This window comes from Triturus cristatus, chromosome 7 (assembly GCF_964204655.1).
Source record: "Triturus cristatus chromosome 7, aTriCri1.1, whole genome shotgun sequence".
NCBI lineage: Eukaryota > Metazoa > Chordata > Amphibia > Caudata > Salamandridae > Triturus > Triturus cristatus.
In genome coordinates this window covers 979179162-979199673 of record NC_140590.1, presented here as the reverse complement: position 1 = coordinate 979199673, position 20512 = coordinate 979179162, and the positions used below count along the sequence as shown (strand labels likewise).

The window sequence follows — 20512 nt, the reverse complement described above, 5'->3', positions numbered from 1 at the left end:
CGGATCCCCATCGGACCCCTGCCCGCACCACATCTACAACAAAGCCGACGACATCATCGCACCGCACCTCCGAGATGTCATCAACGCCTCCCTCACCACCGCCACCTTCCCGGAGAGCTGGAAACACGCAGAGCTCAACGCCCTCTTAAAGAAACCCACAGCAGACCCCACCGAACTCAAAAACTTCCGGCCCATCTCTCTCCTGCCGTTCCCCGCCAAAGTGATTGAGAAAATTGTCAACACTCAACTCTCCAACGCCCTGGAAACCAACGACTCCCTCGACCCCACACAGTTCGGTTTCAGGATCAACCACAGCACCGAAACCGCCCTCATCGCAGCCACGGACGACATCAGAGCCCTGACCGACAAGGGTGAGACCGTGGCCCTCATACTCCAGGACCTCTCCGCAGCCTTCGACACGGTCTGCCACCGCACCCTGATACGACGCCTCAGCAACGCCGACATCAGAGGCAAGGCCCTCGAATGGATCATCTCCTTCCTCTCCGGAAGGACTCAGAGAGTCCGCCTGCCCCCCTTCAGATCCACAGCCACGGAGATCATCTGCGGCGTACCTCAAGGATCCTCCCTCAGCCCCACTCTCTTCAACATCTACATGACCCCCCTGGCGAACATCGCACGCAAACACGGACTGGACCTTATATCATACGCCGACGACACCCAGCTCATCTTATCACTCACAAACAACCCCACCTCAGCTAGGACCAGACTTCATGAAGGAATGAAGGAAGTGGCGAACTGGATGACAGACAGCCGCCTGAAACTGAACGCCGACAAGACGGAGGTCCTCATCCTCGGCCCCACCCCCACCGCATGGGACGACTCCTGGTGGCCCCCCGCCCTAGGCAGCACTCCCCAACCCACCGACCACGCACGCAACCTCGGCTTCATCCTGGACTCATCCCTCACCATGACCAGACAGGTGAACTCGGTGACCTCAGGATGCTTCAACACCCTCCGCATGCTCCGCAAGATCTTCCGCTGGATCCCCACAGACACCAGAAAGACCGTCACCCACGCCCTCGTCACCAGTCGCTTGGACTGCGGGCATCACCACCAAGCTGCTGAGGAAACTCCAACGGATCCAGAACGCTGCCGCAAGACTCATCCTGGACATCCCTCGCCACCACCACATCTCAGGACACCTGAAAAAACTCCATTGGCTCCCCGTCAACAAGAGGATCACCTTCCGACTCCTCACCCACGCACACAAAGCCCTTCACAACCTCGGACCCAAACTCATCAACAACCGCGTCTCCTTCTACACTCCTCCGCGCACTCTACGACCCGCCGGACAGGCCCTGGCAGCCGTACCCCGCATCCGCAGAGCCACCGCCAGAGGAAGATCCTTCTCTTTCCTGGCAGCGAAGACCTGGAACTCTCTGCCCAGCCACCTTCGCGCCATACCTGAACACCTCTCCTTCAGAAGGCAGCTCAAGACCTGGCTCTTCGAGCACTGACCCACCCCCCCCCCCCTCCCCAGCGCCTTGAGACCCTTTATGGGTGAGTAGCGCGCTTTATAAATGCGAATGATTGATTGATTGATTGAACACAGCTCTAATCTTGTGAAATGTGACACCCCATCACTTCCCTAACCCTTGACACAAAATGAATGGCCTAGGTCACACAGCATAGGTTCACATTATCCAGAGTGTCTGGTATTACAGACAGAACTTCCAGCAAAGCCAATACAGTCTCTCAATTGTGATTTAAACCGGACTGGCAATATTCCAGAATATTATACATCCAAATGGACCTGGAGCACAATAGCAACTGCCATTTCTAGACACTTCAGACGAAGATATTACCGAAACGACAAAAAAACATAGATTCGAACAATCGGCAAAGGTTTTTAAAAAAATAGTTTTGTCACTCTATTCCTGCTTCAGAGAGGTGGATGAGACCTATGCAAAAAGAGCTATTAATGAAAGAGGTTATTACAGAACGCACCCGCTCCAAATAGACAATCAGTGATCACAAGCAGGGGACACAGATCACCTTTACAATGGACAAGGTTGAGCACTGTTATCAGATGTTGAACCTCAGTCAAGAAGACCTCCTGAAACTTAAAATGGGTTTACACTGTTGAGGTTCTAAAATGGTAAATAGAAGGCAGTCTGATGTATTCTGGTAGATGGCCTTCACTCTGTTCCTTAAGTCTTGTAATTAGATTGGCTACTGTTTCGAGACATGTAGTAGGTTCAACAGATTCAAAAAGGGTTCTGTATTTCACTTTCAGCAATTTACCAGCCTGTTCTATTCTAAATGAGAACTCATCCTTCTAAACCACAAAGATGGCAGCGTTATATTTACAAAGTAGACACCCTACTTTTTCATTATGACTTATAAGTCCTATAGTTTGTGGATATACTGTCTATTAGAATATTGGCTTGCTCTAACTGTAAGCCTCTACACTTGAACAGGGCTGTCCACAATATCCCTCATTGAAATGTTAAAGAAATCCACAATGTTTCTTGGTTTCCCAAGTGGAAATTTGCCCTTGAAGCTATCCACAATCAGTGGTGATTTGGAATCTGTCATCAACTGTTGGTAATCTTGCCCAAGTTTAGGTAGGTGAACAACTTCCGACTCAATGTTATTATACAATAACCTGGCAAACGTAATTGCTACATGGTAGGTCCTGCAAGGTTATGCTATTAATGCTTAATTCATAGGAGATTGTTCAATCCAAAGTTGAGCAGGAACACTCACTAACGGCTGAAAATACAGCCCACTAGAAGGACGCATGTCTGTATGGTTAGACAATCATAATGAACACAAAAATACAGTTCAAATCCTGTGCTGTAATACTTCTGCTGTGAATATCTGTAAGACACAGTATTAACTCCAAAAGATCAGTAGCAAACATGAAAATAGTGCTTGGTGTCTGATAGAAAGCCACAAAATATAAACCACAGAATGGCATGTTGGTTAGTCTCTGCAGAACAATAGAATGAGTGTTTACCAACAATCAGTTAATTACCTGCTTAACACTATGCGTATTACCAGATTTAGCTGAAGGCCTAGAAAAGGAAGTAACTGCTCACCAGATCGTGTATCGGTCCTCTATTCCTGACCACCACTCCAGCAACATTCTCAAAGCCCCCAGTTTGGACAAGAACATCCTCTTGCTTGAGGCAATTCACATTGTTGCTGTGTCCTTGGACATTCATCCCAATATCTCACCCAAATCATTAACCGGAGGAAGCAACACCTCTCCTAGCATACCAAAAACATCCTGCTTAGCTTAATCAAAATATTAAGCCAGAATCAAAAATACACAGGATGCTTTAGGTGCCCATAAATTAGTGATTTCCTTATTCAATAATTCAGCTATTCAGGGAAAAGGAAAGCAGACAGTATCACAAAAGATTAAGTCATGCTCCTTTCCCTATCCCGTATCCTGCACAGAGAGACAGCAGACTGAATCAATTCATGAGGGTCCTCTCCACAAGAAAAGTTAAGATGGGCGTGAAAACCACACGCAGTGGCCCCGTAGCATGCCATGCTCCCATGCCCTTCCAGACCAAATAGGCTGCACTTACACATGTCTATCTTAGGGGCCCGAATGTCTTTGTAGGCCTCTCGGAATCTACTTCTGTAAACCTTATTTGTATGTCAACGAATCATGGCCCAAAATGTAACTTTGCCAAGGATTAAACAACAAATAAGGGGAGGGAACTTTTAATAAACACTAAAGATCAGAACACAAACTACGATTTATAATGAAGATAAAAGAAGAGATAAAATCAGTCTGTCTCTGAAGACCAGAGACATGTAGGGCCTCAACCCTTGACTAACGCCCACAAACTGTTGCAGTCTAAAAAAATAGACCGATATGAGAAATATATAAGAAAACAAAAAGAAGACAAGTGTTATGTGTAGGGTGTGAGTAGAAGAGGTGAATTAGGTAGAATAGAAGGAGAAGAATGTGGCGAGGAGTGCTGAAAATGGATAACGGCGTGGGGGTAGAAGATAAAAGGATTTCATTTTTGAAGCATTATGTTGGAGAGAGTGAGCGAAAGATGACATCAAAAGACCAATGGCAGTGAGAAAGTTAAAGAGGAAACCATGCAAGTATTTTTTAAATAAACAAAAGGAGGTAAAAATCAAAGAGCTGTTAGTGTAGAAATTAAAAGGAAAGCTGAATGAGACACTGTAGGTCAAGATAGGTCAAAAACTAACCCCTCAGCTAACATACCCACCCCAGGATGGCAATATTCTCTAAAATGTATCACCGGATTTTAAGTATGTGCAGAAGTAGAAAAAACACTGTAGAAAAGGGAGTGATAGGACTGGAAGATTGGCTGCTGAAGTAGACAAACATGGAGGAGTAGGGATTGGCTACTGCAATAGACGAACATGGGAGAGTAGGGATGTGAACCCATGTATGCTGGCTAGCCTGTAGGAAGAAAGAGTTCAGTTCAGTGGAAGTAAGGAGGAAGTGGGTGTTGTGATACGGAAACATATGTTCAGGTGAAGAAGCATGCTGAGTGTGTATTGCGAATGCTAGCATTCACTAGAAGACATACAAAGGGAATATATGGACGTGGGACAGTTTCTTATCATGATAATTTGTTTGTTGATGTTACTTCTGGACAGTGTGGTAAATTCTTATGTGTACTATTCGTCTACTGTGTTATGAAAAGTGGCATTGTTTTTTAAAAGTCTCCTAAGGTTTGTCCATATGATTCTCACGTTTGTTCAAGTCTGCAAATTTGTTTTTCAATCTGAGAATCAACCAGATGGAGAGCGACCATTTGGTGACCATGGGGGTGAGAGGGAAACAGATTTACAACTGGGTGTTTTAAGGATTGCCGTTATCGGTCTGCAGACAGCTGGCCCCTATCAAGAGTTGGCAACTTCAAGACTCTGTAACTTAGGGGGACGATGTTCATGCTTTCATTGAGATGTTAGACCAGTAGGGGAGAAGGTTTTGGCATATGAAGTTCATATATTCTAGCGAAGTATTTTCACAATTGCCCCAGTAGCAGCATCTAGAATTGATTTGCACCAGTAGCAGCATCAATATTTGAAAAGTCCAGTGGGCAGAAATAATTAAGAGAAGGACTGTATGGGAGATAGATGTAGTTTATGAGCATTTGGTAGTTCTTTCCCAGCTATTAATATATATTTTGTGAGGTATAGTTGTTCAAAGTATTTAAACCATATTTCAGTTCTTTCAATGTGCCTTTAGTCATGAGGTTGTTGCTGATGTGTTGGTACTTCCCAGACGATCTTGGAGGTCATTCAGGTGGGTGTGATTTTCTTTTGTCAAAGTATAACCACCGACAATCATATAAACATTCTTTAAGGCGTAGGTTTAAAGATCCATGGATTTGGTAAGTAGGAGAACAGTATATGTTGCAACGAATTGTATAGTGGTCATTATGACACTTTGCAATGGGCAGTGTGTTATAGTCTTTATGACATTTTTATATCCTAAACAATTATTCACCCAGATCTCCTTGGATAGTGTAAGGGTTTTGCTTTAGTTGTTGATGGTTTTCTTGATAATATTCAGCAAGGCATGGCAGAGTTGGTTTATTTAATTATTGATGAACATGAAGATAGTAAATTACATTTAATGTAAGTAGCTCTCTCTGGGAAGACACCAGTTTGACTCACGAAGGTGTTCAAGCTTCTATGTATACAGAGTACAAATGAACAGCTTTTTATAGAGCTCTATCATTTTGGTGGAGATGAAAGTTGAGGAACGTAACTTCATCATGGAATTTCAGTTTTCAATATTTCTGAGCAAAGTATTTGTGTATTTGTCATCTAATACAATACAGCATACAACAAGTCACCTGCAATGCTGTTTAATGGTGAACTAGACTTTGTGTTTGAAATGTAGCATTTGCCTTTGAAAATTGCCTTTAAATATAGCCCTGCTAGGGTCTGCATGCTGTTAAGAAGAAATTAGAGGTTGCAGAGTATCAGTAATAGGTCCTCTGAAGGGTACTGATAGAACTCTGGTGGAAAGTATTTGAGGCCTGGTGATTTCCATTTTCTGGAGTCTTTAGCAGTTTGAGGCTTAGGTATTATAGGGGGAAGAGGTAAGTTGCCCTCTTCTGAGGGGAATATTTTGCTAGAGTAAATAATTCCATAGAAATCTTTAAAGATTTTAAGAACTTTGAAGAGTCTTTGATTGTGAATAAGTTTTACAGGTCCCTAATGGATAATTGTGCTAGGTCCCTAATAGATGTGGTCTCTAACTTACTTTCTTGGTTCTGTGGTAATATGTCAAGATTTCTCACTTCTGTTTCAAGCTGTGCTGTGTTTAGCCTTGATAAACAATAATATGTGGCCTGCTTCATTTTTGCATTATTTGTTGTAGTCAAATCTAAGTTTTAGACGTTGTTATAAAGTTGATGGTGAGTTATTCTTGTTATAGTTGTTCTCAAACTTCTTGTTATCTTGAGGGATTGTTTTTGTTTCTTTCTCCTCCATTCCCACTAAGCAGATTGCTTCTATGGTCACATATGGGGAGCCACTTGTTTGAAGGAATTTTTTTTGAAAGTTTTGATTTTTGTAACACGGTGTTAAAATCACCTTAGTATGGATTCTTTGTTGGCATTTGAAACAAAGTTGGTCATTAGTGGTGTATGTTCACATAGGACGATATTTGAGCATAAATGTGAGCAGTGGAGAAGAAAGTAAGTTGTCCTTTTAAAGCATTGAGACCAATTTAAAATGTTTTACATCCACTCAAGACAATGCCAGAAGCACCAAAGAAGAAATCGTGCCAAAATAGGGTATTCAAATGTTTTAAAAGTAGAAATTATAGAAGTAATGCGAATGAAAGAGCATACACAGTGATGAGCAGGATTCAAGTGGTGTTTGATGGACAAAAGTGTAGCTAACATCTAGAAGGGAGAGTGAAATCAAAACCAGGGTTTCTGGAGGGGAACAGTGTGCCAAGGTAAGCTGGCATGTAAAAATAAACTTCTCATTAATATGTTTTGAATGTAAAGGAAGGACAAGAACAGTTGCAAGTAGTTGGGAGGGAGATTGCCAGAAAGGGTTTATCAAGACATTTCCATTGGGGGAGCGCAAAGGAGAGGAGAGGATGAGGGGATACATGGAAAAGATCAAACTAGAAGAAGGAAGGTCAAAGGCAAGTAAGTAAAATTAGCTGGTCAAAAAGGGAATTTCCGATAATAATACTAGGGCAAAGACAGAAAGACAATGTGTCAAGGAAGAAAGGAGAAATAGTAGCGGATTTAAATGTATAAGTGCAATCTAAGTAAGAAACAGGTAACAAAAATCAAAGCAGTAAAAAAGCTTAAAGATTTGTCAAGGTGCAGTAATCATAAGAAAATATTTATTGGTAGAGAAAAGGATTGAACAGATAATAGATATTAAGAAGAAGAGGGTTTGATAAAAATGTGAGTAAATGGTGAACTCACTGACAAGGAAGGAAGAAGCAGAAGAGGGAGGAGTATATGAATAATAAAGATCAAGGTTAACACAAAGAGAAAGCAAAGGGCAATACATACAACTGTAAGAAAGAAAAGGAAACACAGTCACAAAAATAAATACATAACTGAAATAAAGATAGGAAGGGAAAGAGAGAAAAAGGTTATTGAGAATGCCCAGTAGTGGTGTTAGAGAGTACCTGAACTTTAATGCCTGGTGCAGCATCACAGAGCAGGAATAATTAATGAAAGTGAGAACAAAGTGCAGCATCTATTTATGCTTATCAAGATTGATAGTAAATAGAATGAATAATTTTGTGAACTAATTTACACAATGCAAAGTTGGTGCTAGGTTCAATATAGCTGGAACCCTCACTTTAGATATCCTCCCCTGTACAGGGCTGATTGCCTATTTTGTCAAACTCTTTATGTAGGCAGCCAGAACAAAAAGCCAGTTTAATCTGTTACATTTAAATGCAGCAACACTTTATACATACATGAAAGTACCACAAAGATCAACTCACCTTCAGGAAACATGAATCTGATTTCTCTTTCTGCTGATGAAAAGCAGTTACTGCCATGAAGTGCATTTCTAAGGTCATCTGTCCCATAGATTGCTCTTAAGCTAAATAAACAAGTGTGCTGTCGTTAATTACAGAAATATCTGCAACTAACAATTTGTCAAATCAATGATAACATTAAAATGTAATACATACTTATATATTTAAATACTAAATACATAACTTGTAAATATATATAGTTTGCCCTGCATCTAAAATAAATATAATCCTTCTTTTGTTACAGGGGCATTATTTATGGCCTGATGTTGCTACCACAATATAAAGATTTGGTACACCGGAGTCTGACCGTATCTAACTAGTATTACCCAAGTATGACTTCAGCTTTTCCTGTTGTACTACATAGATGGATCAGTAAGTAAGTAAATCTTTATTACATGATGAATAAAAACCTTTGCAATGTAATACATAATACACTTTATATGCAAATCACATAATATCAACTCATCATCATCATAACTTCATAATAATATCAGTTAAACCCATTTGAAATTGCAATTGCTTATATTGCTTCAAAGCAAATAAAATATAGAGTCTAAAAGTGTGATACGGCCATTAATGTGCAATGAGACACATTCAAGTGCAAGATGTCTATTTGTAAAATCTGTTTTTCTAAAAATGATGAGTGAATGCTAATAACAATACACTGAGCTTAGAAGCAGTGACTGTTATGGAAGAAAAGTCTAGTGAGGTCGTTTAGAAGTCAGGGGTGGTGAGGTTCAAAATTAAGGTGAAAGTGGTCCCACCTTTGAGAATTGGGATTTAGACATAGTAGTGGGCAATTACAGATAGTGCGGAAGATTTAAGGATGTGAATACTCATGTAATAGCTTCTCAAACAATTCTCACCTCTCTGCCAGCAGCTAAGTCCTTAATTGCAGTCTTCTAATCAAATCTCTGCAGGAATTTGATCATTGTAAAATTCAGACCAATGTCCATAGGATCAAAATAAGCCAGCACCGCCTTCATACTTGACCATATGCCCCAGTTTCTCCACTTCCTGCAGAAGAGCTAATGTCGGTCCTCATGCCTGGAACGGCACAGGCATAAGGCGTAGATGATGGTCTCTGGCTCTTGCATGCATAACCGGCAGAGGTTGTGCCCCGGCCTCCTTCACCATGGGGGAAAATGTTTTAATAGGGGTGATAGTACCAACCTATACTTCAGGAAGTGCACCTGTAGGTTTCGCTTAGGTAGCCCTGTGGTTTCAGCCTGTTGTAGTTTTGAAGTGTCATCCACAAATGACTACGCTAAGACAATTTATCTTTGTACTCTAGCATTGATAACAACTGTGTGCTGGATTTAGTTAGTATTTTGAACTTTTGGTGGACTAGAGATAAATACCAAGCATTTGTTAAGCCAAGGGAGTTCAAGACCTGGGTTAAAAAAACACGTAGATGGATCAGCCTTTATCGTCTACTGCAGTTCCAAATGTTTGTTGAATAACAAACGAGACACAGAATGGAGAGGAACTGAAAGAGGCAGGTTGAGAGACATGGTAAAAGTATTCTGTCCACATTTGTGCTTGCCTGTATTTGCATGTTTTAGCAAATAAAAAGTCAGACCTATTCACTTTGCCAATGCTTGTTTCTTTATCTTGTTGCTGCTCATACTTGATGAACTATAATTTTTACAAGTTTTATTGAACCGCAAATCTTGTATGAATCTTCAAATAAAGTAAAAGTTTGCAAGTGTCTGTCCAGAAAGTTGTTTGATACTCAAGCTGCAGGTAATGCCCATGTTGCTTGCAATTGTTTGGAGGAACACCCATATCCCAATATATCATCACCAATAGGTGCTAGCAATACCTCTCCATACATTAGAAGGCACAGCTTGTGTGTTTTGAGGAATCCATTGATGCTTTTGTCCCAGTTGTTGAGGCAGCTGTGATTTCAGCTGTGGTTGCTACTGTAACCTTGTTGTGGTGATTGTTGATGTTACTTTTTGTCCTGGATGTGTCAGCCGCAGTGGACATTGCTGTGATCGCAGTTGTGTTGCCTGCTGTTTCCTTTGATATGAAGAGAGCTTTAGTCACTGCTGTTGTCACCTCTGTTGTGACAACTTCCGTTGTCACAACTGTTGTGACAAGACTCAGTTAATAGCCCCTTCCTTAAGTTTCCACTTCTGGTTGTTGAGAAGTTAGATTTTCAACACGTTAAGGAAGGACCAGTTTGGAAAGGTGACATTGGTTATGCCCCAAACAAACAGGCCAGCCTGAATTTTGTGAAGAGAATTGGAGTATACCCCGTTAGAGCATGAAAAACCTTTATACACCGAAATCCACTGACAAGGCAAAATATGAGGCTGAGGTATGATGTCATACTATGTCTTATTCGATGAGGTGAAGAGAATCAGTTCATTAGAAGATCCCAAGTGGTACCCCAAGGAGTTAACAATTGTACAGCAGATTTAGATTGAAAACTAGGTATTGCATTTTAACTGACTGCTTAGAACTGAACCCCCTTCTCTATTGAATACAAATGTGGATTAGGAAAAAGGCCTATATGACTGTAGATCAGGCCTTACAGTTCAGCGTTTAAAATTTTAATCCCAGGTGGCTTCCAAGAAGATCCCTTAAAACCACTTTATGAAGTACAGGCTAGACATAGGATTACTGAACCATATCTTGAGCTTGTTCCAAATGCATCAGTCGGTGCCTACTCAATAAGCTTAGGTTAAATCAGTTACATTCATGATCGAATTATTATTTCTGACACAGAAATAAATATATAAATTTGTGCTTTATATGCACAGTTGGTGTAAATCAAAATTTGGAAAATGCACCTTTATTGTGTTAGGTATAGGGAAAGAAGAGATGAGTTGATACTCCCAATAATTACAAAAACACAATGGCCTAGGAGACTTTAGATTTGCTATGCCCTTATTACTAACTGCTAAGGATTCGGATACTTTGTACCTTAGAAAAATATTTTATATTTCAAACATTAGAGAAGCATTATTTAGAACTCAGAAACTTCTCCTCTGCCCACAAATCTTAAAGGGGCATTGAAAAGGTCATTCTTTTTATTATAATAAGTCAGCCAGTCAGCAAACTGTATTTGGTTTAACAACCATAAAAGTAACATAAGAATACATAACTAACATAAGAATACATTATTATAAAAATTAAATGAGTAATGATAAAGGGCCCTATTAAGATGTCGGACGAGTGTCAAGCCGACACAATAGATGGAAGGAATCTGCCCCACTATTAGTCAGTGGTTCCACCCGCAGTATTAGGATGTGTCTGCCCTATGGGTGTTCGGAAACATCCATTTTACTATTGCAGCTTGTGCGGCGGCTGGAAAAGGGCTGCAGCACAAGCTGCAATGGAAAAAATTATATTTTCAATCATCCTGCACCATGTGTGGCAGACACCATGCGGTGCCTGCCACATGGTACAGGGATGTTTAGGTTCTGTAGCGGAGGGCAAGGGGTCTGCTAGGGGCCCCCAAAGTCACTTTCCGCCTGCCTTTTCATGGTGGGTGGACCGCCATAGAGAGCAGGCGGAAAGTGACATCGTAATCCCAACGGAGAAGCCGAGGCTGGCTCAGCTGCCATTTTGGGATTACAATTCCACCTGCCGCCCTGATGGGCTCCGTGAGCCTGTCAGAAGTGGAGAGGAATTCCCCACAGGTTACCCTCCGGCTGCCAGTATCATAATACGGCGGTCAAATGGAAGCCTATTTTGCCAGGTGGAAAGCCTCTGACGAGCTGTCCGATGGCTTTCTGCCCGACAGCATAATAAGGGCCATGGGTATTACATTGAATGTGCATATTAGAATGTGTATAGTTAGGAGTCTGTTACTTTGTGACCCTAGGTAAAGATGCAATATCTTGATTTAAGATGAATATTATAATAATACAGAAAATGTTTGTTGCCTTGGAATTTTGTAGAATGAAGGATTATTGTTGATGAACTTGGTGCTGAAGCACTGATTGTATTTTATTATTATAGCATTTGTATTTGTATTATTTTTAAGTTTTAAACCAAATAACATACAATGTAATTAATTTGGGGGAAAAGCTACATAATGTGTACACCACTCCCCCCCCCCCAAAAAAACGTTAAGCCATTAATACACCACAAATCAAGGCAATGAAGTTATCTTTATCCCAAAGACCAGTGGTTCTTAACCTGTGGTCTAGAGACCCCAGGGGGTGTGTGACGCCTACTTAGGGGGTTTGCGACTGCTTCGAAAAATAAATAATAATAACAGATTAATAAGTGGTAAATGAATAAAGAAGCAATATGTAAAACTGAACATTTTATAACATTCTTTAAATGTGAAGAAATTTTACATTGGCGGCTAAAAAATTAAGTTGGTACCCTCATACTGATTTGTGGGAACAGTGCAAGTGCATCAAACAGAATATAATAATGATAATGGGTGGCCTCAATTTAATTTAGAAAAGCTCTAACCTTCCCATCACAATAACATTTAGATTTTTAAAAATATTTTTGTATTAAGTAAAATATTTCATAATTTGCTTGTATCTGTATTTTTATGTATTGCTTTGTGGTTCAAATCATCGAAATTGCTTAGTCCAGGGTCCCAGGAGTCCAGTAATGATTTAGTGGGAGCAGCGGCAGCCAGCATGGCTAGCGGGTAGGGGGAGCGAGCTACTCGCAGGTCGCCCTGGGGGTGGATGGCAGGTGGTCGCATGTAATAATGCAGTGTTGTGATTGGTTGTGAGCGTCCTGGTTGGACGCTCAACCAGGGAATGGAAGCCTGGGCTTGTTCTCCATGCAGGCTGTAATGCAACCTCCATGGAGAAGGGGAAAGTGCACATGACTGGTTTGGGCGGCCCAAGAGGTCCAACCAAACAGTCATTGCGCACTTGAGTGAGCAAACCCCTCCACCCCTGCCCTGCTTCGTGAGCAGAACAGCTCCGCCCACCCACCTGCCCACAGAGGAAACATAACAAGATAATAACTGAAAGTTATTATCATGCTATGTTTTCCCCTCTTGCACTGTTTGAAAGCAGTGGGGTGACACTCCTCCGCTATAGAGGAGGAGCCGCCACTGAGTAGGAGTCCCCGGAGTTCAGTTATGATTAAGTGAGGGTCAACAGCAGACACAAGATTAAGAGCTACAGTTGTAGACAACAGATGGTTACAAAAGTGACTGGTTGAGATAGTGAAAGGGCTCCAAAAGAAAATAAAACACCTACGAAAAAGACATAAAATAGAGATACATCATAAGATAAATTAAACTTGATGTAAAATATTTCACCTTTTAAAGAACACAGACACGCACAAGAGTAGAGCAGGACAACTGTTCATTTTAAGTCCAGTCACAAGTCCTCTTATTTCTAGCACTCCCTTACCCCACTTCACCTCTCCACTCGCCACACCACAACTCAAATCATTATCCTGATAAACATGTTTCCATCTACACAACATGCATACTTTCTTCCTTTTATATAAAAAAGCCACTTTTGTAAGCCAAGGTAAAAAAGATCAAATGCTCAATAAAATGTTAGCCTTTGGCAGGCTCTTACAAGTGCATTAAATTATGTCTGTACTTGGGGAAAAGATGGATTGGAACTTTTCAATCGTAATACTCAATACAGGAACAAATATGAAGGATGTTCCCTTTAGAGTAATGTATTTACCAGGCACACAAAAATTAGGTTAACCTACTTGCCAAGTTTCTTGAATGATTAACAAGAGAAGTTTAGATAATACACAGGTGTTTCCAGAACAGAAGAATAAAGAAGAACCTATTTCAGAGAAAAACAAACAAGCACAGGAATTCACAAAAACACATCTTTCAGATGACTTAAGAATTCACAATATCGCACAGGAAAGGATTGAAGGGGCCTAGGTAGGACTTGGCATAAAATGAGCAGGAATTAAGGCAACCATTTCAGCAAGCATGATCAACATGCAGGATTTTGAAGAGCGAACAAGAGCAGGGCAACCACGGGAACACATCAAAGCAATGTTGTGAAGCAACTGTGAGCACACTGATGCTACCCAGAATATCCCATATTTAGACTGAAGTCATACTGAATAGAAGAATTCTCAAAAGGAGTCCTTGTAGATTGGATGTAGGCCTAATGGAAGGCAAGGTAGTGGACCAAGCAAAAGTAGCCGGATTGGAAATCGTTTACCAGCCGTGTTTAGGGGATATAAGGCACGACACACAAACACCTGGTCAGAACAAAATAGGAGCCAAACCAATGGTAAGGCTAACACAAAACTGGAGACAAGGGCTAAGTAGAAATTTAAGAATAGAAAAAAGGGGTGCAAGACATACCACTTCATCCTAGGCAAGGTAAGTGAATTACAAGAGACAAAGGTCAGTTGAAAAGTCAATAACAGAATAGATACTTGCAAGGATTGCTAAAATGGCAGAGGAAACTAGACCAATGGAGAAGTCCAAAGTTACTTACAGATGAACTGAAAGATGGCTGCTCTAGGTGCAGTATATCCTGATTTGTTTATCCTATAGCTGGGTCCTTCAACTGTAGTGTTCATTAGATTAGCACAAGGTGCAGCTTGAGGTTTTAATTGTGGATTTTGATGTAGTGGACATTTTAGGGTCCTTTCATAAATATATTTGTGAAGGAGGGAGAGTGTCTTAAAGATGAACTGATTTAGAACAGTCATCGAGTTGAAGACATTGAGGACTGTGAATAGGAATACTACTGAATTTACTTTCAACTACCAATCTGACATTTGCATTCATAACCAATTGCAGCTCACAATTTGCTAATGGGTCAGGCCAAAGCACAATTAATTGGCTGAAGTAACACAAGTAATTCATCTTTATTCTGAAGACTACTGGCTGAACAACTGTGTAAATCAAGGGAAGGGTACTTTTGATTAACTAAAGGAAATTGTGGAAAGTGCTTTTGCAGATTAGATCTGGATGCCAGATTGGGTTCTGCATTAATATTTACTTCTAACCATTTGAGCTTGGGGCTAGAAGTAACCCATTACTTGTATAAGGTACTTTTGATTATTACAAGCTACCTGATACATCTTGTATGGAAAACAGCAATTTACGTTTGCTTTTCCTGAGTTTCCAGAGGCTTGATACAATTTATAATTCAATAGCTGACAATCTAGTTTCCAGTGACTTGCAATAGTTTTACTTCTTGGTGACATATTGGGCTAAATGTTGGGCCATTATTGTTGGCATGGTAAATTAGATCATGGGTGCAATGATCTTGAAAATGAAATTAAGTTAAATGTCAAACCATTCTAGGGAGAAAGAGAATTCCTGTGAGACTCTGAGAGCAGACAAGTTCAATTCCTTCCTTTTTTCAGATGGACTTACATAATCCAGATATGTAAAGCATGTCTGCCATTTGCATAGGTTGCTGAGGCTGTAGTTAAATAGGACATTTAAGAAGGTTACAGAGATGCAAGTGGTTTGCAGAAGATTGCCTTTTTCAGTGTCATGACCTAGGTCCATTCTGGCTGGATAAGATGGTAAGATGAATGAAGGAGGTCAGTAGTGCTTTCAGTGTAACGTTGACTGGTTAATCCGGGGTTATGATGATGCTGGTTCAAATGTTTGGAAATTATATTGGTTTAATTGAATACATTTGTCATTTGAATAAGAGCTTGTTTGAAGGTCAACGTGACTGGGGATTTGGCAATAGCATTTTATTTTTATGGCTATCTGTGTAAGTGGCTGGTATTTGTAATAGGAAGCTTTGTTTCTATAACATTTCCTTAGCATGTTCTATGTTTCTGTTTGAGGATTTGATCAATGTCATTTTATGTTGGTGATTCCTAATGTTCATATTTGCATTACACCAAGGAACAGACCTCCTTTATTTTCTTGCACATGGTATTCAAAGGACGGGAAGGTAACATAAAATGCATACAGTGTCCAGCCAGGGGTCAAGTAGGAAGCCTGCAAACTACAGGGAAGGGCCAAAACAATGAGAGGATCACAAGCATTGAGGGAACAACAGTGACAAGGAAGGACGAGAAAGAGAGGAGAAAGAGAGAAAGAGAGAAAGAGAGAGAGAGAGAGAGAGAGAGAGAGAGAGAGAGAGAGAGAGAGAGAGAGAGAGAGAGAGAGAGAGAGAGAGAGAGAGAGAGAGAGAGAGGGGAGTGGAGAGCGAAGGGAGAGGAGGGGAGAGTGAAGACGAGTGAGACAGAATGAAAGAGACAGAGAGAGAGAGAGAGAGAGAGAGAGAGAGAGAGAGAGAGAGAGAGAGAAAGAAAAGAGATCGAGAGGGAAGGAGAGAAAGAAGAATTTACTTGTATACATCACCATTACAACAATTAGTATTTTATCAGTCACTATTCAGGACAGTTAATAGATATGGAAGAAAGATCAAACATGTTTGATTTTTTTATTTAAGAAAACATGCGTAGAGGTAGAGCTATCGTGAGCTCAATAGTAGCAGGATACAACATGAATCTATCTATTCTTAGGATACTGCTCAGCCTGTACAAATTACATGGAGGAACAGATATTTTTACAAGTGCATGCTCTGTCCTACACTTTAACTGCATAGTCAGTGCATGGTTATGGTGTGAGGCTGACCACCGCCTTGGAGGTGAGAGGGTCAGACCATGATCTTTTGTTTTACAACAGACATACAAGTCTATAGTAATTACGCTTCTCATTTCCCGCTCAGAGGTGTACGGTCAAATGCCAATGGAAAGTACTAATGGGTTTATTTCCCCCAAAGAGTTCCAATCTGAGGGCTGCAGAGTTTGATGATCCACCAATAGAAGCACAAGAGGGGCACAAGTACAAACATGTGGAAAAAAACTAAGATTATCCTAGTGGTAGCCTCATTCTGGATAGTTAGATTTTGAGGTATGTTATGTGCATTTGTAAAGTGCACTCTCACCCGCGAGGGTATTCGGGCGCTGAGTAGGTCGAGTGAGAAAGATAACGTTTTTAGAGTGTAGTAGCACATTAGAATCAGAGGGTTTCTTGAAGAGAAGGCACATTTAGTTTCTCTTACCTACCTTGACTAGAATCCAAATATTGTATTGGCCTGAAACCTATCTAAAATCTGAAAATATGTGGGACGGGACAAAGTATTGGTTACATTACAAATGCAGCAAAAATACAAAGCAACTGTACCCTGTTGTGAAATTCTATAGTTCAAAGGTTACCTGTCTGGATGGGTTTCCTTGGCTTTCATGCTGTTCGTTGGACCAAGAAGTTCCTTCCAGTATGAGATTGCTTTATGTCTGGCTAATGTCATAGCGATAATTGGTCCAGAGCTCATGAATGCGGTTAAACTTGGAAAAAACATTTTTCCGAACTGATCAGCGTAGAAGTCGCTACATTGCTCCGGACTTAAATGAAGTTTCCTTTTCTGCAAAATTTTAAAGAAAAGAGTTAATTTTACCATTTGATTTCACAAATTCTTAGATTTATAATTGGGCATGTGACTAGAGATGCCTTGCAGATAAGTCAGCTGGGAGCCTATATGAACATGATCCTAGTTAGCTAGAACTAGTGTTGCAGTGCAGAGCGGCCCATCCTTAGCACCTGTTTACATACTCATAGGACCACCCTTGCAGGTGGCACACTCAAAGAATGGGAAAGGAGCACTAAGTTAACATAAATATATTCATTAGCCTTATACCTCTCTACAAACCACATTGAAATTCTTCATTACAGATAGGCGTTTTGCATTTGCTTGAGTAATTTCAATTTACTCTCTCCTGTTACATACAAATCCTTACTGAATTAAAACAGCTCCTGCAAACAATCCAGACACAACTTTCCACTTAACATATTAGGGCAATGCATTCCTCACAGATGAAATGTAAACTGTGAACATGTGCCTCTCAGTTTGCAACAGGTGAATGAAGATGAGATGTCACAATAAACCTCAGATGTTTCTGACCACTCTATAAAAAAAACGATTTTATTGAGGAGCTTTATGATGATAAAAAGCATCAATAACAGTGGCATCGTTAATAGAATCGATGCCCTTTAAAGAAGAGATGCCCTGGAGAAATAATGTTTATACAATCGGATTCATAATAAGAATTCACTACAGCTGCTCATTCAAGAGCGTCGTCAAAAAAGTCACCTGTAGGATATTTATAAGCTCGGAGTCCAGCACTCGTTGCAAAACATTTTAGAGGCAAACAAGATATACGATGTGTCCATATCAGCAATGAAAGTACAGCTCTCTACTGTTAACATGAAACATGGGCTTACAGGCATGAGTCTGGGTAAATGCTCTCTGTTGTTAACATGAAATAGGGACTTACAGTAGGCCTGGGCAAAATTTCCGTTCCGTTCGCGGAATTTGCGATAATTTGGCATTTCCGCGTTCCGCGGAGAGTGCGGAAATGTCAAAATTTCCGCATTCCGCAGCTTTGCGATAATTTGGTTCTTGCTCGCGCTGTAAAATAATACATTCTCGCGCGCGCGCGATCGCCTTACCTGAATGCCCGCGTTCGCCGACAAGTTTTCCCGATCCGGTCGCGTTCTCCATGAGATGTTGTATTGTTTTAGCCATTTGCGCTGTCTCGCGACAGTTCGCGTCTGCAGTGACGTCATGCGTCGCGCGATCACGTCTTTTTTCTCGCGATCATGCACCGCGAGACAACTGAAAACAAGATGGCCGCGCCCGCAAGCAACCACATGGGTAAGTTGGCGACCCGCAACCATGCAGAAAATCTCGCGAACATGCCGGAAAAAAACTTCCGCATCTTCGCGATATTTCCGCTTGTTTGCGGAGATTTTTAACATTTTCGTGATAATTTGCGAAAGTCGCTTTCGCAAATTCCGCCCACCCCTAGCTTACAGGCCTAAGTCTGGGTGAATGCTCTCTTTTGTTAACAGGAAACGGGTTTATAGGCCTGAGTCTGGGTGAATGCTCTCTATTGTTAACATGAAACAGGGGCTTACAGGCGTGAGTCTGGGTGAATGCTCTTTATTGTTAACATGAAACAGGGGGTTACAGGCATGAGTCTGGGTGAATGCTCTCTATTGTTAACATGAAACAGAGGCTTACAGGCCTGAGTCTGGGTGAATGCTCTCTATTGTTAACATGAAACAGGGGCTTACAGGCCTGAGTCTGGGTGAATGTTTTCTATTGTTAACATGAAACAGGGGCTTACAGGCCTGAGTCTGGGTGAGTCTGGGTGAATGCTCTCTATTGTTAACATGAAACAGGGGCTTACAGGCGTGAGTCTGGGTGAATGCTCTCTATTGTTAACATGAAACAAGGGCTTATAGGCTTGAGTCTGGGTGAATGCTCTCTATTGTTAACATGAAACAGGGGCTTACAGGCATGAGTCTGGGTGAATGCTCTCTATTGTTAACATGAAACAGGGGCTTACAAGCATTAGTCTGGGTGAATGCTCTCTATTGTTAACATGAAACTGGGGCTTACAGGCATGAGTCTGGGTGAATGCTCTCTATTGTTAACATGAAACAGGGGCTTACAGGCATGAGTCTGGGTGAATGCTCTCTATTGTGGACATGCAACAGGGGCTTACAGGCCTTAGCCTGGATGAATGCTCTCTACTGTTAACATGAAATAGGGCTTACAGGCATGAGTCTGGGTGGGTGGCAATGAGCTTGTGAAGCACTGGTACCAAACCCTTCATCCCTGAAGCCATAGTCGTCTCTGGGGATCATGGCCTGAATTCGCAAAGGGATGATGCTGCAAAGGAAGGGGACTATCAGTGGTGTGCTGTGGAAGATCGGCAGTGCTCTAGGAAGCTGCAGCAAACGAGCTCCCTTATACCCTTCCTTATGGGTGACCTGGAGCAGGACACACTTCAGCTGAGGACCAGTTTAAAGAAGTGTGGGAAGGCTCTTCTGTGTATGGGTGTAGAAAGACTGGTGATTTGCCTGGCCAAGAATAAAGTTTGCAGGACAAGGTGACACATGCAAGCGCGCAGGTGTCTTTGAAGCTGGTGTAAGGGATTCACCATGCTAAGAGTCACTCTCCGCCTAACTTCCAACAGTTGTAGATTGTCCACATGCACCTCCAATAGTCATGTGATCCATAGCACTGAGTCATCAATACAATACACATTTAAGCCTGCTAAGTAAGTGCACTATCCAGCTAAGAGTCAACTACCTAGTATTCCAGAGGATTGCAGGATGAACCCATCTCTAGTCCTTTAGCTTAGTCACGTCAGAGGCCCACCTGAGTGGGCCTGTGGGTGAATGCTGAACTGATTCTGGTCACCATGCAAGCACCAGTGGTCCACTATCCCTCACGTGCAGAGTGGCTGCGGGAAACAGTACGGTATTGGACACTGAAGCTACTGCTGCTCTTCATGCAGAGCATATTAAGACATATTTTTCTTACTGATGGCCAAGGCACTTTATGTTTGGCTGTGCATTGTTACAAACTGTCAGCCATTATAAGGTGAAGCACAGATCCAGATGATTTGAATGCAGCCTGTGACCATCTGTTATTTCTGGCTCTGGCAAATAAAAGCGGAATAGAACTCACATGGGCTGGAAGACTGGCTTCAGTCTACATTCCTTCATAGACTGGTGCCATTGTTGTGAACAGTCGACCG

General features: G+C 41.5%; 1 protein-coding gene across 3 annotated transcripts in view; it reads right to left on the bottom strand.

Annotated features, from left to right (window-relative positions):
* The window catches only part of NME5 (NME/NM23 family member 5), a 140124-nt gene that overhangs the window by 55472 nt on the left and 64140 nt on the right, over nucleotides 1–20512 (bottom strand). For all 3 annotated transcript variants that reach the window (XM_085614465.1, XM_085614464.1, XM_085614466.1), the window contains exons 3-4: nucleotides 17120–17325; nucleotides 7964–8064 (exon numbers count right to left, since the gene is read on the bottom strand). In XM_085614465.1, coding sequence (XP_085470591.1) covers nucleotides 7964–8064; nucleotides 17120–17325 — 307 coding nt within the window. The remainder of the gene's footprint in view (nucleotides 1–7963; nucleotides 8065–17119; nucleotides 17326–20512) is intronic.